Here is a 26,480-nt window from a genome sequence, read left to right as displayed (position 1 = left end):
TTTAAAGATTTTATTTATTTATTTTGACAGAGAGAGAGAAAGAGAGAGCGAGAGAGGGAACACAAGCAGGGGGAGTGGGAGAGGAGGAAGAAGACTCCCTGCTGAGTGGGGAGCCCAATGTGGGGCTCAATCCCAGGACGCTGGGATCAAGACCTGAGCATAAGGCAGATGCTTAAACGACTAAGCCACCCTGATGCCCCTATTTCAACTTCTTTATCTCAATGAAATGAGTAACACTATTCATTCCAAAGGATTTTTGTGGACTTAAGAGATTTTATCTATCTATCTATCTATCTATCTATCTATCTGAGAGAGAGAGAGAACATGTGTCCTGAACGTAAGCAGGGAGGAGCAGAGCAGGAAAGGGAGAGGGAGGGGCGCCTGGGTGGCTCAGTTGGTTAAGCGACTACCTTCGGCTCAGGTCATGATCCTGGAGTCCCGGGATCGAGTCCCACATCGGGCTCCCTGCTCAGCGAGGTGTGTGCTTCTCCCTCTGACCCTCTTCCCTCTTGTGCTCTCTATCTCTCATCTCTCTCTATCAAATAAATAAATAAAATCTTTAAAAAAAAAAAAAAAAGGAAAGGGAGAGGGAAAAAGAATCTGAAGCAGATTCTGCGCTGAGTGCAGAGCCCAGACATAGGGCTGGACCCTTCTACCAAGAGATCATGACCTAACCCAAAACCAAGAGTAGGAAGCTCAACCGACTGTGCCACCCAGGTACCCCAGAATTTTTGTGGATATAAACGAAAATTATAAAAAGTATCTAGCATAAGGAACCCTGTAGACTGTTGTAGGAATGTAAAATGTTGCTGCCACTATGTTAAAACAGTATGGCAGTTCCTCAAAAAATTAAAAATAGAATTACCAGGGCACCTGGGTGGCTTAGTCGGTTAAGTATCTGACTTCAGCTCAGGTCATGATCTCAGGGTCCTGGGATTGAGTCCCATGATGGGCTCCCGGCTCAGAGGGGAGTCTGCTTGTTCCACTCCTTCTGCCCCTCCCCAGTTTGTGCACACACTCTCTCTAATAAATAAATAAAATCTTAAAAAAATAAAAAACTAAAAATAGAATTACCAGATAATCCAGCAATTCCACTTTTGGGTATATATCTAAAAATATTGAAAGCAAGGACTCAAAGAAATATTTGTTCCTCTGAGCATTATTCATAATAACCAAAAGGTGGAAGCAATCCCAGTGTCCAACCATGGATGAATGAATAAACAAAATGGGGTATATATACACAATGGTATATTATTCAGCCTTAGAAAGGAAAAAAAAATCTTTTTATAAAAGATTTTATTTATTTGAGAGAGAGAGAGAGTGAGTGAGTGAGTGAAAGAGCAGGAGCAGAGAGGAGGCAGAGGGAAAGGGAGAAGCAGACTCCCCGCTGAACGGCTTGATCCTGGAACTCCGGGATCATGACCTGAGCTGAAGGCAGATGCTTAACCAAACGAGTCACCCAGGCGCCCCTAAAAAGAAAAACAATTCTGACACATGCTACAACATGGATAAGCCTTGAAGACATTATGCTAAGTGAAATAAGTCAGTCACAAAAAGACAAATATTGTATGCCCCCACTATGTAAGGTAGCTAGAGTAGTCAAATTCACATAGACAGAAAGTAAAAGGGTAGTTGCCAGTGATGAGAGGAGGGAGGAATAGAGAGTAATTATTTAATGGATGTAGAGTTTCATTTTGCAAAATGAAAAGAGTTCTGGAGATTGCACAACGATATGAACATGCCTAACACTATCAACTATACACTTAAAAATGGTTAAGATAGTTTAAAAAAAAAAAGTTAAGATGGTAAATTTTATGTTATATGTATTTTTACCACAACTGAAAAAGAAAAGGACCTAGCATGATTCAGAACTATGTTAAATGCTCAGTAAAAGTTTGTTCCTTTTCCTACAACTCACTAAGAAGGCCACAACATCCCCTTTGTGGTGTATCTACCAAAAATGCATAACCTGAATCTAATCATACACAAATTCAAAATGAGGGACTTTCTACAAAATAACAGGCTTCCTCAAAAACGTCAAGGTCAAAGAAGATGGAGAAAGGCTAAAGAACTCTTCTAGATTAAAGATCAAAGAAACACAACAACTAAATGCAAGACATGATCCTGAACTGAATCCTGGATTGGAGGGAAAATATAGCTAAGGACATCAGTGGTACAATTAGCAGCATGGGAATATGAATTATGGATTAAATAAGATGCATCAATGTTACATTTCCTGATTTTGAGAACTAAAGTATGGATATAAAAGAGAAGGTCCTCGCTTTTAGGAAATATATATAGTACTTAATGATAAAGGGGTATGAGGTCTAACACTTTCATTTGGTTCAAAAAAAGAATATGCATATATACAAACATAGAGAATGATCAAATAGGGAAAAATGTAAACAACTGTGAATATGACTAAACGTATACAGAAGTTCCTCATTCCACATCTGCAACTATTCTCAAAGTTTGAGATTATATCCAAATAAAAAGTCACCAAAACAAGTCAGTTCCCATCTTCTCGTTATAAATTAAGTAAATGGACACATGTCAAAGTTTCTCTGACATAACACTAGCTCCAAAAGATGCTCCACATAAAAAGGGGACTCTGTAGGCAAGGCAAATCATGACCAGCTGCTCTCTGTGATGTTCCCCAAAGGACAACATTGTACAAGAACGTACTGAAGATTTGGAGATGTCCAGGGGCCCCTGGGTGGCTCAGTTCGTTAAGGGTCTGCCTTCAGCTCAGGTTATGATCCCAGGGTCCTGGGATTGGGTCCCGCATCCCTTCTCCCTCTCCCTCCGCCCAGCGCACCCCCGCCTCTTATCCTCTATGTTCTCTCTCTCTCTCTCAAATAAATAAATAAAAACTTAAAAAAAAAAATTTGGAGATATCCTGAACTGAAGAAAACTGTTCAATCCAGCATTTCCCGAGCTTTTGATAACTAAACCTTGTTTGCCTTATGATATTAATATCAGCAAAATTAGTACTCCAGAGACTGGAAAGGACTGCCTAGCTTGTAGTAGCAAATGGTAAGTAAAAGAGGCAATTCCCAAGCCTTTGAGCCTGGGCCTCCTACACAGGACTGTGGCCTCAGATAGTTGGTTATGAACAAAGTACAAGTTTTCTCAGGGCTAGCCAGCATCTCTGAAAACTGAGCCTACAACCCTGGCCTCGTGCTCTACCTGGCTGGACTAACCAGTCTAAACTATGGTACAGTTTAACACAAAAGCAACCACAAAAAGGACACCAGAAATGTATCCTTTCTTCATAAGTATACTATGTATTATTATATACTGCAAGGTATTCATTTCATATGTTACTTTACATCTTACTCTCTGAATAAACTGAACCCTTTGATGAACAAGATTATTTCTTACCTTATTGTAATATCCCCAATGCACAATGCCTGACTTACTATAGGTCACCAATAAATGTATATAGATTATATACTGAATTAATCAATGAATGATTACCTCTGACCCCAAATAGGATTTGCCTTGTATTAATTCAGGTGCTGCATAAGCAAGACTCCCACAGCATGTCTGCAGATGGTAATCCTTGTTACCCTGCCAATAAGAAAAAAATGAAAGACTCATTAATTACAGCACTTAAGAAATTAAAACCTTGATAAACATTCTTTCAGCACAAAGAGAAGCTAGATGAAGAATTAACCCCAAAGAATAAGAGACTCTGCAGCCAACCCAAAACTCTGCCTATATGCACGCACACACATGTAGTTCCCTCTTCTCTGGATTTCCAATACCACTGCAACCTGGCATGAACAAAATCCTTTTCTCCTTAGCTCAATCAAGTCAGGTTCATACTTTCCTAGACGTCCATTCACATAGTAATTAGCTTAGCAGACATCCAAGCACCCATGTCTTCTCACCTCCCAAGTACTCAAAGAAAAGGGACTATTTTTTTCCTGGACCCTATCTCAAATACCAAATCTTTACAAATACAGAAGCTTCTCCTCCCTGAGAGGGGAGAGAGGAATCTGCTGCATAGAATAGTGTCTTAGAAGTCTGTTTTCTAGACCCAGTTATAACGCAAATCACAGCCTGAGCTTCCAGACCTGTGAAAATGAGGAATCTGCTCAACATCCTCTGCTCTCCCACAGAAATATCGAGACATAATGAAAATGATACAACTACCCAACGCTTGTGTAATTTTACAACTTGCAAACGACTTGGGAAGTTGCAAAATTTCATTTACAACTGCAAACACATGCCCAAAAGTGAACTCCTCGGCAGAAAGTGGAGGCAATCCTCTCCCAGCCAACCCTGCTTTTTTTAGATGGTGTCTGTGTGGGTCGAATCTGTGGCAGCCACAAATAACAGCTAATGGAGTCTGTCACAAACCTTCTCCACTGCCTCCTGTGGAGAACATGACTTAAACCAGTTTATCTGCTTAAAGTATGTTTTATCTTTATATGGCTGCCGATCAAAAAAATGCCTTACAGCATTTGGCTCCCAGACACAAGGCTCCACTGACAATCTCTGAAGAGCCAAGGGAAGGAGAGGAAAATCAGAAAGAATCAAACATTCAGCTGAAGGGGCAAAATCTGCTTCCTTTTGCATTTAGCTAATTCTGAATAATCATGGGACTGCAAAGGGCTGAGACAGGTCTGCAATTTCAACATTCTTAATGAGTGTAGACAGCTCATTTTAGAGACTGTGAGTGCCATCATTAGAGAACTCAGGAGGAAGCCTCCAACAGGCAGCCACACAGGAGCTCTGCAGACAGCACAGCTGGAAAGTTCAAAGTCACCTCAAAGAGAAGATACACTGGAGAACACCAGTGCTTAACTGTGGAGTGCAAATTAAGGAAATATATAACAGTATAAATTAAAAGTGCACATGCACTTCTTCCTTCTTCTTTTATAAAGAAAGCGGATTGTCTCTCAAAATGTAACTGTTAGTATATAACCATTTGGATAACAAAGAAAGATTTGCACTAAATTCCCAAAACTCCTATTTAAATGAACAAAAGCATCATCTAGTGGCAACATACTCAAACTGCAAACACATGATCAATTCAGAATTCATGTTGTAATGACCTCCTGTCACCTCGGCACTGCAAATTCTCTCACAGCACACCCATGGGATCTCCAGCAGGACCCACCCTGCACCTAGAGCAGTGGTTCTCAATCCTGGCTACATATTAGAATCATCTAGAGAACTTCTAAAAGGGATGAAATTTAACATTTTTAATGGATGCAACCAGGCTCAATAAAGGCTAAGTGGAAGTCATTGCAAGATAACATCCTAAGAGATGTATTTACAAAGGAAATAAATGCATTTTGATTTCTGTAATTACCTTGGGTTTCGCACAGAGACCAAAGTCAATCAGCTTTACTTTATGATATTCATCAAACAACAAATTTTCCTGGGAAAACAAAGATATTTTCATTAACTGTGTATTGACTTCCTTATATCACATCCTATCTCTAGCCATTTCTAAAAACGATTTCTAAATAAATAAGATTTTTTTCCACATATAAGACATTTATTTCCACAGTATTTCCTATAGTAAGCTTTTAAAAATAGAAAGGAAATTTAGGTATTCTGGGGGACCTTATTCAAGGATTGACAGATTTTGGGGGGAGAAACACTTTATATACTATATAGTATATATATTCGGAACAAAAACAAACATTATAAAAAGTATAAAAATAAAAAGATGAAACACAATATATTTTGGTTGGAAATTCAGAGATTTTTTTTTCTTCTCTTTCCCCTTTACTTCAAGAGTTATAAATACTTTTGAAGCAGCATATTTTGCACTTATCGTTTTTTATTATGCAGTTAATGAACTTGAGAATCTGGACGAGTGGGGTGTCATCCATTTAGCCTTCCCATTCTTTTGTTTCTTCTTTGAGGAATAAAGGTTTTCCTAGAGTTTGGCCAACAAGGTTACAGACTTTTTGAGCTTTACACCACACAGGTGTAAAGCTTCACAACCAGACAGGCTTGCCATCTGAGATTCTCAACAGAACTGGAGTGGGTTGATGAGAGCAGAGCTATCTAGCTCTTCAACAAGAAAGTTACAAATACTTTGCATTTTTCCAAATTCAGTAAATGTAATGCAGGCCTCTGCTTCCATATAAGCATTTTCCACTCTTCCAAAACCCTTTGTCACAGTTACATTTCTGCCTGCAGACCCTGCCACTGAAGGTTCTGTGTGATATATGTACCAGACAGCAGCAAAACCAATAAATAAGATTAAAGATTGTTTATATTACACAGCCAGGGAACAACAGAATGAAAATCATTTAAAAAGAATGAAATGACAGGAAGTATAGAGGGGGAAAGAAGAGGAATGTTGGTAACTGTCCTGCTTCCCCTCAAGACACTTTAGCATAAACCATTTTCTCCTTGGTGCTCTCAGGTTCAACTACAAGCAAACACAACATGTGCCAAACCAAAAGAATGAACTCAAATCAAAGGGTTGGGTATAAACAGAGGGAAAAGGATAGTAACATTGCCATATTTTGCCAACCAATTCTAGGTCCCTGACCCTAATATCAAGTAACATAAAATCCACATTCACCATCATCTGTATTAGTCAGAGCCTGCAGACTTAAGACTTCACATTTTTAGTCTGTTCCCGAAAATTAGAGTCTGTCCATTCCATTGGACTGTTCCCTTCTGAGGCATAATGGAATTAAAATTAAAGGAAAATGAGGAGAGGAAAAGAGTATGGAAGGGAAAATATTCAATGACAATATTCTCGAAGAAAATACTCAAAACTCTTCTTTCCGAGAGATAAAATCCTGAGGTTTATATTCCCCAGCTGATTACAAAGACATTCATAATGTTGCCCACAACTGACAAATATCTAGAATGCCAATAATCGAGTACATCCAAAAAAGCCTACCAGCAGTCAAAACAAAAAAAGGAAAAAAAAGTGATCCATTATGAGTGGAAGAAAAAAAAAGCCAAGATAGATTATAAAAAGAAGAACATTTGGAAAACTAGTAATTACTAGTAAATGGTGTTGAACTCTCAGGAGAGCATGTGTGACAGTCACTTACTGGTTTGAGGTCCCTGTGAGCATAGCCCTGGCTGTGCACGTAAGCAACTGCAGAAACTATCTGACGGAAGACAACTCGGGTCTCCTCCTCAGACAGGCGATCCTGGGAAATTATGTAGTCAAACAGCTCTCCTCCAGGGCAATACTTCAGTAACAACAGAGACACACAGATATTGTTACTACCTAGAAAAATCACTTCAGGGGAATTAAAACAAAAAATTATACTTAACTCAGAGATATTATTAATTCAACTTAAAGGCAAGGAAAACAAGTGAGGCATATTCAAAAATACCCTCTCAAAATCAAACAAGTCAACAATTATTCGAGGAAAGAGATCAATAGCTATTGGTCTCAAGCAGTTTTATGACCAGTAAGTAGAAGTAGAACCAACCAACACTGTGATTTTTTTTTTTTGAAAGATTTCCTCATTTGAGAGAGAGTGAGTGAGAGCGCAAGAGCAGGGGAGGGGAGACAGAGAGAGAGAATCTCTAGCAGACTCCCCACGGGGTGTGAGGTCCAACACAGGGCTCCATCCAGAGACCCTGAGATCGTGACCTGAGCTGAAATCAAGAATCAGATACTCAAGGGGCGCCTGGGTGGCTCAGATGGTTAAGCGTCTGCCTTCGGCTCAGGTCATGATCCCAGGGTCCTGGGAGCCTGTTTCTCCCTCTGCCTCTCTCTCTCTCTCTCTTTCTCTCATGAATAAATAAATAAAAATCTTTAAAAAAAAAAAAAAGAGAGAAGAATCAGATACTCAAATGACTGAGCCACCCAGGCACTCCAACACTGTGATTTTTAAATCCATTCTGGGTTTTATATTTCTATAGCAAAGTACTAAAACCCATTCTCATCTTTTTATTTATTTTTTTATTTTTTGAGAGAGAGAGAGCATGCAAGCAGAGGAAGGGGCAGAGGGAGAGAGAGAGAATCCTCAAGCAGACTCCCTGCTGAACACGGAGCCTGATGCAGGGCTCAATCCCAGGACCCCAAGATCATGACCTGAGCTGAAATCAAGAGTTGGCTGCTTAACCAACTGAGCCACCCAGGTGCCCCAACATTATGAATTTTAAAATGTGCTTTTGAAATGGAACTAATCTATGAAAATGATATGCAGTTACAAATTATTTGGGTGAGACTAAAGAAAATGAAATGAGATAAACGATGGAAGTTCTAAAGACTTTACGTTTCAGGCCCCAAAAGGGCAGTTGAAACTTGAAAAGAGTCTGATTCATACAACACATGTGTTGAAAGCTACCTATAGGCTATGAGTTGAACTATGTCCCCCAAAAAGATATGTGCAAGTCCTAACATCTGGTACCAATGAAGATGACCTTATTTAGGTCTTTGTAGATGTAATCAAGTCCAAATGAAGTCATACTGGGTCAGGGTGAACCCTAATCCAATGACTGTGTTGTTACATGAAGAGGGAAATTTGGACAAAGACATAGACACACAGATAAGAAAATGCGATTTAGAGGGGCGCCTGGGTGGCTTAGTCGTTAAGCGTCTGCCTTTGGCTCGGGTCATGATCCCAGGGTCCTGGGATCGAGCCCTGCATCAGGCTCCCTACTCCATGGGAAGCCTGCTTCTCCCTCTCCCACTCCCCCTGCTTGTGTTCCCTCTCTCGCTGTGTCTCTCTCTGTCAAATAAATAAATAAAATCTTAAAAAAAAAAAAAAAGAAAATGCGATTTAGAGACAGGCAGAGATTGGAGTGGTACAAGCTAAGAAATGCCAGAGATTGTCAGTAACCATCAGAAACTAGGTAAGAAGCACAGAACAGATTCTCCAGAAGAAACCAACGTTTCCCACACCTTGATTTCAGACTCCTAGCTTCTAGAACTGTGAGACAATAAATTTCTGTCATTTTAAACCACCAACTTTGTGGTAGTTTGCTATGGCAGCCTAGACTAATATGTCATATAAAACTGAAATGGATCCTTCCCTCTAGGAACAAATTCTAACATATTCTGTTCATTAATCCTAACTCCATTAGGAGTATATTGGAAAGCGGGCATTTACAATGAATCTCCAACTTATTAGATATGTCTACTTAATCTAAATTGTTACAGACGGTGCCTGGGTGGTTCAGTTGGTTAAGCGTCTGCCTTTGGCTCAGGTCATAATCCTGGAGTCCTGGGATCGAGTCCCATGTCGGGCTCCCTACTCCGCAGGGAGTCTGCTTCTCCCTCTGCCCTTCACTCTGCTTGTGCTCTCTCTCGCTCACTCTCTCTCTCAAATAAATTTTTAAAATCTTTAAAATAAATAAAGAAATAAATTGTTATAGACAGAACTCAAACAGGTAAGCTGCTTAACATTTATTTTAATCTTTTAGGTGAAACATAGTTTTCCCTTAACTATTGATAAAGTGAATGGAAATGGTCTGAATATTTGATTTCCCTCCAAAATTGGTATGTCAAAATCCTAACCCCCAAAAGATGATGGTTCTAGGAGGTAGAGCCTTTGGGAAGTGATTAGGACATGAGGGTGGAGCCCTCATGAGTGGAATTAATTCTCTTATAAATGAGATTCCAGAAAGATCCCTTGGCCCCTCTACTGGTAAAGACACAGCAAGAAGGCATCAGCTAGGAATCAGGGAGAGGGCCATCACCTGATCATGCCAGCGCCTTGATCTTGGAATTCCCAGCCTCCAGAACTGTGAGAAAAAAACTACCCAATCTGTGATATCTGTTGTAGCAGCCCAAACAGACTAAGACAGTGATCAAATACCTTTAGATCTCTAGACCATACTACTAACCTCAAGAACCATGAATATTTTGTTGGCTGTCTCTAGCACATGGTAGAGTTGACATATATGCTGATGTCTCAGGTTCTTCAAGGCCTCAATCTCTGTTTTGACCCGGGGCAAATCACTCTGTGACAAAACACATTACATGAGCAATAAACCGATTTGGGAAGTACACCAAGCATTAATATCAACAGCTTTAATACTGAGTAGCAAAAACAACCAACAGCCTCAAAACGAACTGTTCAAAGCATAGAAAAATATAACAAAAGTTATTTTATGTACACATACACACACACAAAAAAAAGCCTTGAGGGTTTTATGAAAGACTAGTTTGATGTGGGTCAATAGTACAACATCCAGAAAAATCAAGAGAGTCTCAGACTCCCTTAGAAGGTTAGCATTCTAAACAAGGAAAATAACAGAGACATGCCTGCACTACCATTTTCAGTCTTAGCAGCATCCCTTAAGAAGCATGCTGAGCTAAAAACTGGTGACGTAGGTGAAAGACACACAGGTCTTCACTGTTTCAATCTTCCACCTTTTCTATGGGCTTCAAAATTTTCAAAACAAAAAGTTAGTTGGAAAGGAGGAAGAGCCAAGTTGAAAAAATTTCCAAGTCCATATTAAAGACAGAAATCTAGATATCCATGAAATAATAAGTAAAACTTTATTGTAAAAAGAGGCTCAATCTAATGATCAGTGGCTTAACGTCCAATTAGGTAGGACCTGACAGATGTCAGGTTTTTTTTTTTTTTAAAGATTTTATTTATTTATTTGACAGAGAGAGAGACAGCAAGAGAGGGAACACAAGCAGGGGGAGTATGAGAGGGAGAAGCAGGCTTCCCGCCGAGCAGGGAGCCCGATGCAGGGCTCGATCCCAGGACCCTGGGATCATGACCTGAGCTGAAGGCAGATGCCTAACGAATGAGCCACTCAGGCGCCCCACAGATGTCAGGTCTTGACCAGGATCAATTGTAACTTTGACTATTTCAAAATGACAATCTTTTTGTCTTTTTTGGGAGGAGTGGGAGTCTGATGACTAAAACCCTGGGAGTAATAAAAACATTATTAAAGTCCCAGGAAGCAATTAAAATAAGCATACGAACAACAAAAAATACAAAAACAAGTAGGAATAATGAATTAACATCATTATATTGATGCTTTAGAATAAGTTTTGAGTATCAGTGTGGTAATACATTTTGTAACAAACAGTTCATATTCTGTTTGCTATTAAAGCATTTGTAGTGTTCACATGAATAAGGCATACTAAAGTTATAACTGAAGTTTAAATTGCTTAAAGGAATTAATCAGATTTGTAATCTGCTTTAAATGCTCAAGAAAAATGGTTTTAAATGCCTTTTTATCTATCCAATTTATTTATACAATATTGAACAATGAAAAACAAAAATACTGAAGGAGAACCTGAATTGTTGGTTGATAGATTATTAAAAATAGGTTCTGATTAGGTCGCTGTGTGATTCTGGCATTTATCTTGGAAGGAGTTCAAAGAATTGAGTGACACTGCTATGATAAAACTCCTCACGTTCCCTCTGACTTATTTACGTTATGTTAATCAGCACTTATATGTTGAAAAATAAATAAAAATAAATAAGGTAATAATTAATGTTAAATTGTCTCATTTCAACAAGGGAGACCAAAAGAAGTTCAATGTGACTAATTTTAAAATGTATTTTCAGTAAATTGTTATTTTTTATGTTTGATAATTATCAACATTTATAAAATGTTTGTGCTGTTTTACTCAGATGTACACTACTAATAATTATAATGCTAACTTAATCCACAAGAAAAAACATTTTAACACTCAGAGATTTTTGGTTAGAGAAAAAAATGATTTTTAAAGTTTTCTAATTCACCGTTGAAAAAAGAAACGGCCACAGATCCATACCACGAGACTAGTGAATTCCAAACAGAAGGAGACCAGAATAAAGAAAAACAAAGAAACCAAACCATATGTGGGATGGTAAAAGAATTAGAAACAAAAGACCACTCAGGGTGACTTCAAACACTAGAAAGGGTAAAACAGGCCCAAAAAGACCATCCAAAGAGACACGTCTTCCCTTAATACAAAAACAAAAAAAACTTTAGGTACTTTAGGTACATTAAAACCAAGACCACATACTGATTGAATGGGCTGCTTTTGGAGGTAATGAGCAGCTCAATCCTGGAAGCATCCATGTAGAAGAGAAAAAGGCTGATTACAAAAAGGATTTCATGAGATAACTTCTAAGGTCACTTTGAATAAAATTCTAGGACAAGACCTATCCACAGTAAAAAGAGATCAATGTTTAGTACGGGGGTCATGGGGAGATATTAATATCCAGAAACACATGTATGACTATGAAACAACTGCAGGAAAATGGATCCTACCAACTCCAGATGTGTACCACTGCCCAGCATTAAAATTAAATTGCCCTTCCCCCAGATTACTTTATACATAACTGGCAATTTTTTAAAAAGCCAAAAAAAGAAAAGCTATAGAAAGATGATTCTCATAAAAGTAGTAACCAGGACATTTGAGCAAATTCAGGTGTTAATTTACAAAACTGATCTATACATATTTTTTAAATAATCTTAAACTTACCCCTAGTGCATTTTTATCCATGATTTTTATAGCTACCATTTCTCCGGTGAGGATATGGCAGGCAAGTTTGACCTTTGCAAAGCCACCTAAGTATAGGAAAATGTATTATAAAGAGATAAGCAAGAGTAACCTAAAATCATCATCAGAGCAACCAGAGGACTCAGGCACAAATTTCTTTCCATATGCTTTTATTTTCTTTCTTTTAACATTTTATGTTTAAGTAACCTCTATACCCAATGAGGGCCTCAAACTCACAACCCCAAGATCAAGAGTGGCACACTCCAACTAAGCCAGCCAGGCACCCCTCCATACGCTTTTAAAAGGCTCTATCAATCCAGATTTTCCTGGAAATTTGTGGCTCTTTCTTCCTGTTGCTTCCAAAGTGTTAGCCATGACCCTAACGTCTCCTCATCCAATGCCTAGCTGAAGATTGTTTTTTACCATGATAGTATCTTTAACTTTGGGTTGAAGAAAACAGGAAAACAGAATTCGCTGCTTAGAAATTTGCTTAACAATTAACATTGCAATTAAATTCGTTTTATAATTAACACTAATAGAACACAATATAAAGTTGCTGAGAAAAAAGACAACAGGAAACAGCCTCTCAGTTTTAAAACTGGATCAAAAGCAGGATATTATGTTTCAAAACTGGATCAAAAGCTGGATAAATGTCTATACATCAGTATCTAAAAGAAATTGCCAACTTGGGGCACCTGGGTGGCTCAGTCGATTAAACGTCTGCCTTCAGCTCAGGTCATGACCCCAGGGTCCTGGGATGGAGCCCCACATCCATCCCTATGCAGGGAGCCTGCTTCTCCCTCTCCCTCAACCCCTCCCCCTCTGCTTGTGCACTTTCTCTCTCAAATAAATAAATAAAATCTTTAAAAAAAAAAAGGTGTCTGGGTGGCTCAGTTGGTTAAGTGACTGCCTTCAGCTCAGGTCATGATCCCAGGATCCTGGGATCGAGTCCCACATCAGACTCCCTGCTCAACGGGGAACCTGCTTCTCCCTCTGCCTCCGTCTGCCAACTCCCCCTGCTTGTGCTCTCTCTCCCTCTGTCAAATAAATAAATAAAATCTTAAAAAAAAAATTGCCAATGTAACATTTCTAAAAAGAAGCTCCTGGTGGTCCCTCTTATGGTCTTCCCCATCTCAGTAAATGGCAACTCAACATTTTCCAAAAACCCAGGAGCCATCCTTAGCCCTTCTCTTTTGTCACGCACTCCGTATCCAACCCATCAACAAATCCCATTGGCTCTGTCTTCAAAACACATCAGTGTTACCTTGGGGGAAAGAGGGAGGTACTGACTGGAAACTTTCTGTCTTAATCTGAACAGGGAACATGTAGGTGGATGTGTACATAAAACTCCATCAAGACGAATTTATTTTGTATATTTTGTTACACACCAATAAATTAAAATACACACACACACACACACACACACACAGTGTAAAGAATCCCACCCTTTCACTACCTTTACTGCTATCACCCTCATTCAAGTCCCCATCATCTCCAGCATCACTCACCTGAATTATTGCAATAAACTCCTAACAACTCTCTGCTTCTGCCCCTGCCTTTCCCAGCCCAAACTTTTCACAGCCAAGCAGCCAGAGTGACCCTTAAAAACAAAGGTCAGGGGGCACCTGGGTGGCTCAGTCGTTAAGCATCTGCCTTCCACTCAGGTCATGGTCCCAGGGTCCTGGGATCAAGCCCCACATCGGGCTCTCTGCTCAGCGGGAAGCCTGCTTCTCCCTCTCCCAACCCTGCTTGTATTCCCTCTCTCACTGTCTCTCTCTCTCTCTGTCAAAATAAATAATAAAATATTTAAAAAAAAAAAAGCATCTGCCTTCGGCTCAGCTCATGATCCTGCTTAGCAGGGAGCCTGCTTCTCCCTTTCCCTCCCTTCTCCCACTGGTGCACGTGCTCTCTCTCTCTCTCTCTCAAATAAATAAATAAAATCTTAAAAAAAAACAAAGGTCAGATAGATCACTCCTTGGCTCAAAACTCTCCAGTGACCTTTATTCTAAATAAAAGGACCCACAAGACCTCTCCTACTACTCTCCTCTCTATTGCTCTACTTTTTCTTTCTAAAGTAGGTTTAAGAATTTTAAAATTAAACTGAAAAGTTCATGACTGCCCAAATGCACTATAATCTCAAATAGTTGATCTGTCCTCTGCCTCCAGGGAAAAAAATAACAATTACCTGTCCCAATAGTTTCATATAATTCATAGTATTTGAGAAGTTCATCATAATCTTTCATAGTCTTCCTGGAGGTTTATACAATATTACAAAAAGAACCTGCAAGATAGAAATAGTACATGATGAAAAAAGGAACTACTATGAGATTATCTCCTCCACTCTTATAAGTGTACATATAAATACATCATAGGCATATAAATGATACCAGAAAAACTGATTGGCTATATGGTTAAGAAAAAAAAAGACACAACAACTGGCTTCCTATCTCATACCATATATAAAAATCAACTTCAGATCAAGGAAAGACTTATATATGAAAGATAAACCTTTAAAAATTTTTAAAGAATATTGTGTGATTTTAAGACAGAAGAGAAACTTTTAAATATAGAAAGTACTAATCATAAAAAAATCATACATTAAACATTAAAGTTCAGAACTTTTTTTTTTAAGATTTTATTTATTTATTTGACAGAGAGAGACATAGCAAGAGAGGAAACACAAGCAGAGGGAGAGGGAGGGAGAGAGGGAGAAGCAGACTTCCCACTGAGCAAGGAGCCCGATGTGGGGCTCGATCCCAGGACCCCGGGATCATGACCTGAGCCAAAGGCAGACGCTTAACGACTGCGCCACCCAGGTGCCCCTAAAATTCAGAACTTTTGCATGTCTAAAGATAACCTTAAAAAAAAGAAAGCCATAAATGTGAGAAAATATTTGTTAACACTTATAAACAATGGATTTTTATCCAGAATATACTATATATAATATAGAAAAAGACAACCCAAAAGAAAAAAGCATATAAAACAAAAAGGCATATCATAAAAAAACACAAATGACCAATAAAAACATGAAAAAACATTCAGTTTTATTAGTCATTGGGAAAATGCAAATTAAGATTCCAATGATAAACAATTTTAAGAAACATATAATGAGATAGATACATATTTTATTACTATGCTCCACAATTTACATGTGTTACATATACAGTTGGTCCTCGAACAATACAGGGGTTAAGGGCAAGGACTTCCTTGCACCGTCAAAAATCCACATATAACTTTTGACTCCCCCAAAACTTAACTACTAACAGCCTACTGTTGACAGGAAGCCTTATCAATAGCATAAACAGTCAATTAACACATATGTTGTATGCCATATGTATTATATACTAAATTCTTACAATAAGGTAAATTAGAGAAAAGAAAATGTTATTAAGAAAATCATAAGACGAGTGCCTGGGTGGCTCAGTCGGTTAAGCATCTGACTCTTGGTTTTGGTTCAGGTCATGATCTCGGGGTCCTGGGACTGAGTCCCCCATCAGGCTCCTTGCTCAGTGGGGAGCCTGCTTCTTCTCCCTCTGCCTCCCACTCTCCCTGCTTGTGCTCTCTCTTTGAAAAATAAATAAATAAAATCTTTAAAAAAAAAATCCATGTATAAGTGGACCCGCACATTTCAAAACCATGTTGATACATACTTTTAAGTATGTATCAAAAAGTATATATAGGGGCACCTGGGTGGCTCAGTCTTAAGCGTCTGCCTTCTGCTCAGGTCATGATCCCAGGGTCCTGGGATCCAGCCCCACATTAGGCTCCCTGCTCCCCTGGAAGCCTGCTTCTCCCTCTCCCACTCCCCCTGCTTGAGTTCCCTCTCTCGCTGTGTCTCTGTCAAATAAATAAATAAAATCTTTAAAAAAAAAAAGTAGATATAAATTAGCTGTAAAAAAAGTCTTAGGTAGATATTATTTTTTTCTGTTTTAAAATTAAGTAGAATTACAAAAAATCATGGGGATGAGTAGGGCCCTATTGTGTACATGAATATCTAAGGTCACAGTCATACCAGCTTTGTCCCATTTGTGGAGGATATGCTGTTAGTTGACTTTAACTAGAGATTAGCAGTATATCAGGCAGAAGTGCTACTGCAATCAGACTATCAACCCTGCATTTTCTTTTTTTCATTTATCATACAGATGTGCTTACTGAGCACCTATGCTGTGTCAGACCTGTGTTTTACACTAACTCTGTAATGGAGAAGAAAAGAAATGTGGTCCCTGCCCTCATGAATCTTGCATTCCAGCAGAGAAGACAAAAAGCAAATAGATAATAAATAATTAAAAGTTGTCATAAATACTGGGAAAGAAATAGGCAATAGTGGTCAGAATGGGTTGCTGAGAAGGTAATATTTAAGCCAAGATCCAATTCAAAGAATGAAAAGTGAGAAAAAGAAAATCAGCCCTCAGGTAACCAAATTGGAGGGATGATAATGATCCTGGGGCACCTGGGTGGCTCAGGTGGTTAAGCATCTGCCTTCAACTCAGGTCATGAGCCCCTCTCCCACTCCCCCTCTTGTGTTCCCTCTCTCTGTGTCAAATAAATAAAATCTTTAAAAAATAATAATAAAAATTAAAATGATAATGATCCTTTCTTAGACTGACTGGTGTTTTCTGACCGATGTTGTCCTCCCACATCCTGCTTTGTTAAGATACCCACCTGCTGAAACGCCACAGCTCTTTGACAATATCCATTCTAAAACTGGTCCTTGCTTCTCTAATCCTTTCTTAAAATCACCAGCACAGCTCAAATCCTGTAAGCCCCTTTTCGGTTCCTAGGGAGTATGGTTTCTCTTGCTGCAGCAAGCTAAGAAAACCTAATGTTTTTGTTTTGTTTGTTTTTTCAAAAATCAGGTAAGCTAATATATATCAATAAATCTATGGGAAAAAAAAAAAACACAAAAATCAGGTAAGCTTCCTAATGTTTTTAGTCCAGATGTGTTTAGTGGTCTTTGGTCAGTAGGCCTCAACAGGAGTTGTGAGCCCAAAAAGGAGAGAAAGAGTATTCCAAAAAGAGGGAATTTAAGTGCAAAGATTCCAAGAGTTAAAATAAACAACAACAAAAAAAAATCTACATGTACTGAACTGAAACTGCTTTTAGGAGTACCAGCAAATGGAAATGCAGATTTGGAGCTGGGACAATTGGTTAGCCACATGGAAAAAAAGAATACTGGATCTCTCATACCACACACAAAATCAATTACAGTTAGTGTAAAGACTTAAAAGTGAAAGACAAATCTTTAAAATGTAGACAGCTAAGATCTTACCCATACCAGTCCCATAGCTAAGAGTGGGAAAAGGCAAAAAGGAAAAAGAAAAGAATTAGAAGAATATAGTTTCATGGAAGCCAAGAAGGAAGAAAAAAGTAAAATGAGTAAAAGAAAGTTTCGAGGAAGTAGATTTCTAAAATTTTCTAAAAGTGTTCATATATAGGTCAAGTCCTAGAACATGAGTCTCAGTACTGCAAAGTGGAGATTTCTTTATGGGTAGACATGGGGTGAAAGATCTCTGAACCTATACAGAAATGGCTTCTCTAAGGGGCTCTCCTTCTCAGAGGCTGGTGCGGAACGACAGGGTTAGGGATTTCAACCATGGGAAGAGATGTCCCAACACCCCTTAGAAAGCCAAGCAGGAATCAGGAAGCCCAGGGAAGTAGAGGTCACTGAGTCAGGCACAAAGAATCTCCCATTTAATCCAGCACAGCACCCCAGGACTCTAGAGTTCACAAAGGGGTTTGAGGCCAATACCCAGCTAGTAATGAAATCCTCCTTTGCTGGCCTGACCCCTGTGCAAAAATCTTCCTTGGTCACCTGCAGCGGACTACCTATGGCAGAATAGGGTTCTGGATCCTCAGACCCCATTCTCTCTAACATCTCGAAAAATTAAGTGAGTACATGCATATCCAACTCGGACTTGGGAAGTTAAGTTCCACCTGGAAAGGGCAAAGCTTATCCATCTTGATTGCTGCCTCTCAGTAGTGGAAACCTGGTGTTAATGCTCATTTCTAGGGCCAGATAGTCTCCCTTCACCAACAGGCAGAGCTCTAACAACCCTGCCAAAGGCTTGGGATTGATGAGTGGCCAGCACCATGTTGACTACCTTCATATTCTCTGTTCCTCTTCCTCGCTCATGCAGAGCTAAGTGGCCAGCATGTTACTAAGCCTTAAAAATGGTCATGACTTTGGAAGATCTAGAATGCAAGTTCTACCTCAGGAGTGTGGTGAGTTTATTTAAAAAAAAAAAAAAAAAAAAACAGTAAAAGGGGAAATCCTTACTACGGTGAGGATGGGGCACCTTCTTAAATTGAGGTAGAGAAAAAACTGTCAATGAAATAATCAAAAGCCCAAGAGCTGCAAAAGATATTTTTTTCAAAATATCCTTTTAAATCTCCTTTTAAAATGCCTAAAGCACTCTGATTCCATGAATCATTTTACTTAGAGATAAAATATAAATTACTGTCAGCAAGTAAAAATCCTTCAAAAATTTGGTCGGTGAACAGAACACTAGAGCAGAAGCTTTGGAAGGAAAACTAAAACTCAAGGAAAATATCAGCCTTAAAAAAAACTAAACAGTTTCAATCTCAACGCCAAAGCTATTATAGCAAGAAAGATAAAGATCATGGACAAAAGACATTCTGATCCAATAAATAGTAGCTATTTCCTAGGAAGAGATGGCATTGGGCCAACTTAATTAGGCTGAACTTTTAATCTAGCTGAACCTGCATGAATGGGGGAAGGCAACGGAAGAAGCAAAGTCAGGTCACAGAAAGCTGGGATATAAAATATTCTGCTTCTGCTGCAGTGGCAAAAGTTACTCCAGGCAAGGAGACATCACAGAGGTCATATTTATTCTCACCGGCACCTGAGGCATAGGATTAAAAATATCCTTAACAGCAGTACTAATTCAGAAATCTTTTAAAGAGTATTTGTCAGGGGCGCCTGGGTGGCTCAGTCGTTAGGCGTCTGCCTTCGGCTCAGGTCGTGATCCCGGGGTCCTGGGATCGAGCCCCGCGTCGGGCTCCCTGCTGTGTGGGAAGCCTGCTTCTCCCTCTCCCACTCCCCCTGCTTGTGTTCCCTCTCTCTCTGTGTCTCTCTCTGTCAAATAAATAAATAAATAATAAAAAATAAAGAGTATTTGTCAGTGGGCCAAAGGTGGGAATGAAGTGGAATCACACCCCAAAAAGACAGGGCTCATATGACTAAGAAATTTCAAAACAGACAACAACAGCAGTAAAAGTACAAGTCAACACAAGAAATCTTTGGGATTCTGGGGCTCCTAGATGGCTCAGTAGTTGGGGCATGCAACTCTTCATCTCGTGGTTGTGAGTTTGAGCCCCACATTGGGTGTAGAGATTACTTAAAAGTAAAATCTCTTTTTAAAAAAGGGGGGGCACTTGGGTGACTCAGTCAGTTAAGCATCCAACTCTTGGTTTCAGATCAGGTCATGATTTCAGGGTCATGGGATCTAGCCCCACATCTGGCTCCGTGCTGGGCGTGGAGCCTGCTTAGGATTCTCTCTCTCCCCTCTGCTCCTCCCCACTGCTCCCGTACACTCTCTCTCTAAAAGAAAGGAAAAAAAGAAAAAGAAATCTTTGGGATCCTGATGAGGAAGAAGAGAAAGAGCAAGATATTAGAAATGGGGGAATGTAAGGCTATAAATCTGTTCAAAGCCCAACTAAGGCAGTATTGGGGTATTCAGAACACAGGGGCTAAAAAGGAAACACAAAAGGACATTTCAAAGCTTAAAAACCATGAGATGGAAATGGACAAAGGCCTCACAAAATATAAGAATCCTAATTGCCAACCGTATGTGTCTAAATTCCATACAAAGGACTGGACTTTGTTGCCATACTCAAAAGGAGACAACCATTTGTATGACGTTGGAATTCACTTCCCCAGATCAGAGATATAAGAATTCACAATTAACTTGACAGATTTCTCCCAGATGAGTTTTGAACTTCCAGGTCATGGCCTCAAGTCAACTAGCAGAGATCAACTTGTGCCAGTGTAAGACAAAACCAAGCACCTTCTCTTTCTCTTTCTTCCTTTTTCTTTATCTACCGCCTGCCCCCTCAAATTATACCATGTTTTTGGTTGAGTAATACAAATGTGGGCCTCAATTATATCTACTGAATCCAGGGAACATCATTATTGCTACTGTAGAAGGAAACTGGTGTTTGCATCGCAAACTGCTATAATGACAGCAGAGTTTACTTGGTTTTTAAATTTTGTAGAGCTGGTCTAAATATTCTTAACTGCCCTGTTTATCCTCTAGAGTTTAGAAATATAGAACACAGGAAGGATGGGACTGGAGTAATCCAACTTTGTAGCTGCTTAAAGGAGGTATATGATCAATGTGGAAGGCAGTCTCTCAACTGTGGATAATGAAGAAGAAAACTAGACCCCAATCAGATACCTGAATGTCCTTCTCAGTGTGACTAAACAGAATTGTGGGCATGTACATTTGGGATCTTGAACTTCTCTGAGGCAACAAGGAAGTGCTTAGATAATGGAAGATTTATCATTAAGTTTTATAGAAGAGCAATAAATTGGGGGCAATTTCTTACTAATGGTATCTGCGGGGCTATGCTATTACCTGCTGGGTAATACATTTACCTCATCTATGAGCTTGGTTAAGATACTGACGTCGAGGATATTTCAAATAAGAAGTAGAATACAGAATGGCTTGTAAGGTGGCCTTGTAATTGATACATTTAATTAACATCCTCTCCTGCTCCTTTACAGAGGATGCTGGGAGCACCAACGAAGAGGCATTCCTTAACGCACCCTAAAGGCGTTAAGGGACTCATCTGCCTATCTGGTTGGTCCACAGTAGATACATAAGAAAGTAAGATCCGCTGGTGAAAGAAGTCCATGATGGTGCAGTAAGGGAGTTTCCGATTTCTCCCAAACATAGTAAACAGAAACCATATTATGAACAAAAAAGTTAAGGAACACTGGCTTCTAAGCAAAACTCCAGGTACCTCTGAAACCCGCCGCCACTTTCCCCCATTCCACTACCAAAGAGAAATACCAAAGGTGAGGCTCAAGAACAATTACTCAGGCTGGCTGCTACAGGTCTGATCGCTTTCTTGAGATGCTCTCCTTTGGGAGTTTCTTTTTCCCACCAGTTTCTTGGTGGTGCTGCTTCTTTTACTGCTTTGGCAGGCTGGATATATCCCTTTTAGTGTGAGCCTCTTAAGCCACTACTTTAGGAAGGCGAAGGAAGAGTAAGGATTTGGACTCTGAAGAGGGAGGGGTAACACATAACGTGCAATGGGAATTCACACCTCTCGCAGCCTACTTAGTGGCAAACGCTTTGCCTGCCCCTCACCAATAACCCTGAGGTAGGTACGATCATTATCCCCACTTACAGAGGAGAAAACCGGGGGTCGGAAAGCCTGACTATGTCATCCGAGAAGTGGGCTCATAAGGTGGGGCTCCGGGTAAATTCTCCAGTCTCCTGCGAGCCAGGAGCAAGCTGAGCTCACGCTGCCGGTCCCCCGCGCGGCGCACAGCCCGGACCCCGGTCCTACCCGGGGAGACACTGACCTGAGGGGCGGAGGGCCGGGCGGGGCGGGGCGGGGTAGAAGAACACTGGAGCCGGCCAGCCGTCCCGAGCGAAGCGGCGAGTGCCCGAAGCCCCGAGGAGGCCTTGGAATCGTCGGGTTCTGGCCGCTTCCGCCCGCCAAGGAAATCAAACCTCCCGGGCCGGAAGGGGCGGGGCGCTGCGGGGGCGCGCGTGGCGCCGGTCTGGGTGAAGCGGGGGCGCGCGGTTGCGTTCGGACCAGCAGCCGGAAGGCCTGGACAGGGAGTGGGTCTGCAGAGTGGTCCTGGGGCTGCCAGGGCCGGTGACGTAAGGCGTTAGTCTTCCGTGTGGGTCTGCCTTCACCCGAGGGCATGTGAAGGTTCTCCAGGAGGCGTGGACGTACAAAGTTTCCACATAATTCAGCCTTCTTACGCCCCGCTTCCTAAAACTGATCTGCAGAAAAGTTGCTAGCCTTCACGGTTCTCATTTTGTCCTCTCCGTGCCCAGTGGCCCTTCTTTCACCCATCAAATACAAGTATACCTCTCCTCTCGCCAAATCTTACTAAAATGTGCTGCCACCTGGAATAAAACCCCCAGGGGCCAAATTAATTGTCCATTCGGTAACTCAAGGTACCATAAACACCAACCCTGCCTCACAGTGGAAGTCTTTCTAATACAGTTCACTGTCTGATCATTATGTGATTTTCATCTCTGTATGAATTACAATTGTAACGGTAACTCTATCTGGAAGAAAAAATAAAAAATTATAGCCACAGGAAAGAAAACCTTAAGCATAAATTTGCATATGTATTTTTAAAATAGACATTACTTTTTGGGGCACCTGGATGTCTCAGTCAGTTTGGTGTGGGAAACAAAGGCAGAAGAAAAATTATTAAATTTCCTTACTCCCTACAGCCCATTGACAAGTCCTTGAAACAGGCAGAGTGACATTTCTCTAGGGACTCAACTGCCTCCATGTTAATATTCTGCTAAAGAGCAAAAGGCAATCCTAGTCTGCTCCCCTCCATCCCGTAAATCTCCTTTAATGTATAAAACTTCCTTTGGAAACTTCCTTTATCTCTAAACCCCCCCAAGATATGTGTTGCTCGGGCGCCTGGGTGGCTCAGTCGGTTAGGCGACTGCCTTCGGCTCAGGTCATGGTCCCAGGGTCCTGGGATCCAGCCCCGCATCAGGCTCCTGCTCAGCCAGGAGCCTGCTTCTCCCTCTCCCTCTCCCGCTCCCGCTGCTTGTGTTCCCTCTCTAGCTGTCTCTCTCTCTGTGTCAAAAGATAAATAAAATCTTAAAGAAAAAGAAAATACAAGTCTCTTCAGAGCAAGGCATGTTGGGTTGAGCACAAGGAGACGGGGTGTGGCAAGAAAGGAAGAGCAGGTAAGTGGAGACCCACCTCGTCAGGCCTTGTGTGCTCGGCTAGAATTGGGTGGGGTACTGACCAGGAGAGGGGGATGAGCAGATGTACCTTTCAGAGAAAGACCCACCCTGCCAGCACAGGAGTATCTGGCCTCGGCAAGGCCCGGTAAGAACTGTGCTTAGGATGTCAGCACTATATGTGGCTAAGTCATCAGTGGAGACAGGAAGCAGTCTTCAGTCCATTCACAGCAATGCTGCTTCCCTTACTAAGTCCAGGTTATAAGCCATGTCTTGATTCCTATATACAATCCAAGAGAAATTGGGAAGCCATACAAAATTAAGTTTTTGGCCATAGTCCTGCTAGAAAAGGGGATAGCTCTAAAAAAAAAAAAAAAAAGCCTATTAAAAATACTTCACAGGTGCCTGGTAGCTCAGTCGGACTCTTGGTTTCAGCTCAGGTCATGATCTCATGGGTCATGAGATAAAGCCCCATGTCGGACTCTGCACCCAGCGTAGAGTCTGCTTGGGATTCTCTCTCTCCCTCTCAAAATAAATAATAATAAATCTTTATTTTTTTAAAGATTTTATTTATTTATTCGACAGAGAGAGACACAGCAAGAGAGGGAACACAAGCAGAGGGAGTGGGAGAGAGAGAGGCAGGTTTCCTGCAGAGCAGGGAGCCGGATGCGGGGCTCCACCCCAGGACCCCGGGATCATGACCTGAGCTGAAGGCAGACGCTTAACGACTGAGCCACTCAGGCGCCCCAATAAATAAATCTTTAAAAAAAATACTTCAGGGCCCCTGGGTGGCTCAGTCGTTGAGCGTCTGCCTTCAGCTCAGGTCATGATCCCGGGGTCCTGGGATCGAGCCCCACATCAGGCTCCCTGCTCGGTGGGAAGCCTGCCTCTCCCTCTCCCACTCCCCCTGCTTGTGTTCCCTCTCTCGCTGTGTCTCTCTCTGTCGAATAAATAAATAAAATAGTAAAAAAATAAATAAATAAAAAATAAAAAAATACTTCAGAAATTTGAATTTGAAAACTACCTTGGAAATTTGTTAAATTTCCTAATTTTGATCATTGAACCTGTAGTTATGTAAGAGAGTGTCCTTGTTCTGGGGAAAACAGAGATAGGGAGGAGAGAATGACGACGATGATGATGATGACAGTGACGATGATGATAGGGCAAAATGTGGAATTAGTGAATCTGAGTAAAAGATATGTGAGAGTTCCTTGTTCTGTTCTATTCTTGCAACTTTCCAATAATGTTGAAATTGTATCAAAATAAAAAGTAAACAAAAAATGTCAGGAATACATTTCTTATTTTTTAAGATTTATTTACTGATTTTAGAGGGGGGTAGGGGCAGAGGGAGAGAGAATCTCAAGCCGACTCGCACTACGTGGGGAGCTCATCATGGGGCTCAATCTCATGACCCTGAGATCAGGGCCCAAGCTGAAACCAAGAGTCAGACGCTTAATTGAGTGTGCCACCCAGGTGCCTGAGGAATACATTTCTTAATTCTGTTTACTCTTAGCACCTACCACAGGATCTTAACATCACTATAAATAAACAATGGCTTATCTCTTAGGTTTCCATTCTCTGCTAGACACTGTACTAGGGGCTGTAGATACGTTATTTCTAATCCTGCAGAGTAGATATTCCTATTCCCATTTTACAGATGAGGAAACTGAGGCTCAAGAAGTTTAGTTACCCGGCAAGAAACAGAGCCAGGGATCTGAAGCTCAGGCTTTTTCTGCTGTAGTTCTGTTAATGTTTGCTGAATTGAACATGAGAGAAGTTTGAACAATTGAAGTTTAAGGTACATACAAATTTAAGAGACTTTGTGAATTAATAAGAATGATAATGAACACTGATCAAAAAGAGTACCCTCATCAATAGGCAAAGGCTAAATATTACACATTAGAATATTATGCAACCAATTTTTCAAAAGAAGTAGATAAATATACTGCCATTAGGGTTTCCAAGTAAGAAAAGCAACATATACGGACATATTTATACTAAAAAATCATCCAGTATTTATCCAAAATTCAAATTTCACTGGGCATCTTATATTTTAAATTGCTATATCTGGCAAATTTAAATGCCATGGAAGGATGTCTGCTTTTTAGGTGAAAAAATATAGCTACTTATACAGATAAATAGTACAGCCCCATTTTTGTTTAGAAAACTGTATAAGTATAGGAAAATGTCTGGAAGGATGTATTTTGTAGTGTTAAAATTCCCTCTAGAAAATGGAATTAGGTTGTGGACAGGAGACTCTTAGTTTTTACTTTCTACGCTACTATATTGCATGTATTTTTAATTGAAATTTTTATTGAGGTAATTATAGATTCACATGCAGTAGTAATAAGAGATAATGCAGAAAGATCCCTTATATGCTTTGCTCAGTTTCCCTCTAAATAAGGGGAAAAAAAACCTCTTTTTTTCCTCTTTACTACTCACGCTAAACACTCTGACACCAGCTTAATGTTCACAATTCAATTCAATTCTGACACTATCTACCTAGAGTTAGCATTAGACAACACATTAGACACACACTAAGGGTTTGGTCCACAAAATTGCACCCACTTCAGATGCCCATCTGGAGTCTGGGCCTCCTGCGCTTCAGACCAACCAGCTATAAATCAGGAGTTCCCATGACCCCCTCCTCGAGTTTGATAATTTGTTAGAGCAGCTCACAGAACTCAGGAAAACAGTTTACTTACTACATTACTGGTTTATTCTAAATGGATACAACTCAGGAACAACCAAACGGAAGAGATGCATAGGGCAAGGTATGTGGAAAAGGGCTCGGAGCTTCCATGCTCTCTCCAGGCGAGTCACCCTCCCAGCACTTCAATGTGTTCAGTGACCTGGAAGCTCTCTGAATGCTTGGCTTAGGGTTTTCTATGGGGGCTTCACTATGTGGGTATGATTGATTAAATCACCAGCCACTGATCATTAACTTCCAACCTCTCTGCCCTCCCTGGAGGTTGGGGGATGGGGCTAAAAGTTCCAATTCTCTAATCACGATGTTGATTCCTCTGGCAAAAATCAACCCCTCCATCCTTAGGGGCTTTCCAGAGGCTCCAGCCAATAGTCATCTCATTAACATATAGAAATACACTTACCGCTTCAGAGATTCCAAGGGTTTTAGGAGCTGTGTGCCAGGAAAG

General features: G+C 40.5%; 1 protein-coding gene and 1 pseudogene across 1 annotated transcript in view; both read right to left on the bottom strand.

Annotated features, from left to right (window-relative positions):
- Positions 1-22,065, bottom strand: part of MELK (maternal embryonic leucine zipper kinase) — an 88,583-nt gene extending 66,518 nt beyond the window's left edge. Inside the window, exons 1-7 of the mRNA XM_028108745.2 lie at positions 21,963-22,065; positions 14,595-14,690; positions 12,392-12,477; positions 9,799-9,915; positions 7,044-7,187; positions 5,327-5,395; positions 3,481-3,573 (exon numbers count right to left, since the gene is read on the bottom strand). Coding sequence (XP_027964546.1) covers positions 3,481-3,573; positions 5,327-5,395; positions 7,044-7,187; positions 9,799-9,915; positions 12,392-12,477; positions 14,595-14,652 — 567 coding nt within the window. The 5' untranslated portion in view covers positions 14,653-14,690; positions 21,963-22,065. The remainder of the gene's footprint in view (positions 1-3,480; positions 3,574-5,326; positions 5,396-7,043; positions 7,188-9,798; positions 9,916-12,391; positions 12,478-14,594; positions 14,691-21,962) is intronic.
- LOC148162434 (interleukin-1 receptor-associated kinase 1-binding protein 1 pseudogene) lies at positions 5,630-6,216 on the bottom strand (annotated as a pseudogene).
- Positions 22,066-26,480: the final 4,415 nt, after the last annotated feature.

This window comes from Eumetopias jubatus, unplaced genomic scaffold, assembly GCF_037043125.1.
Source record: "Eumetopias jubatus isolate StellerSeaLion01/CBP00866 unplaced genomic scaffold, mEumJub1_p1.0 scaffold_15, whole genome shotgun sequence".
In the NCBI taxonomy this organism is placed as follows: domain Eukaryota; kingdom Metazoa; phylum Chordata; class Mammalia; order Carnivora; family Otariidae; genus Eumetopias; species Eumetopias jubatus.
This window is presented reverse-complemented; position numbering and strand designations above follow the sequence as displayed.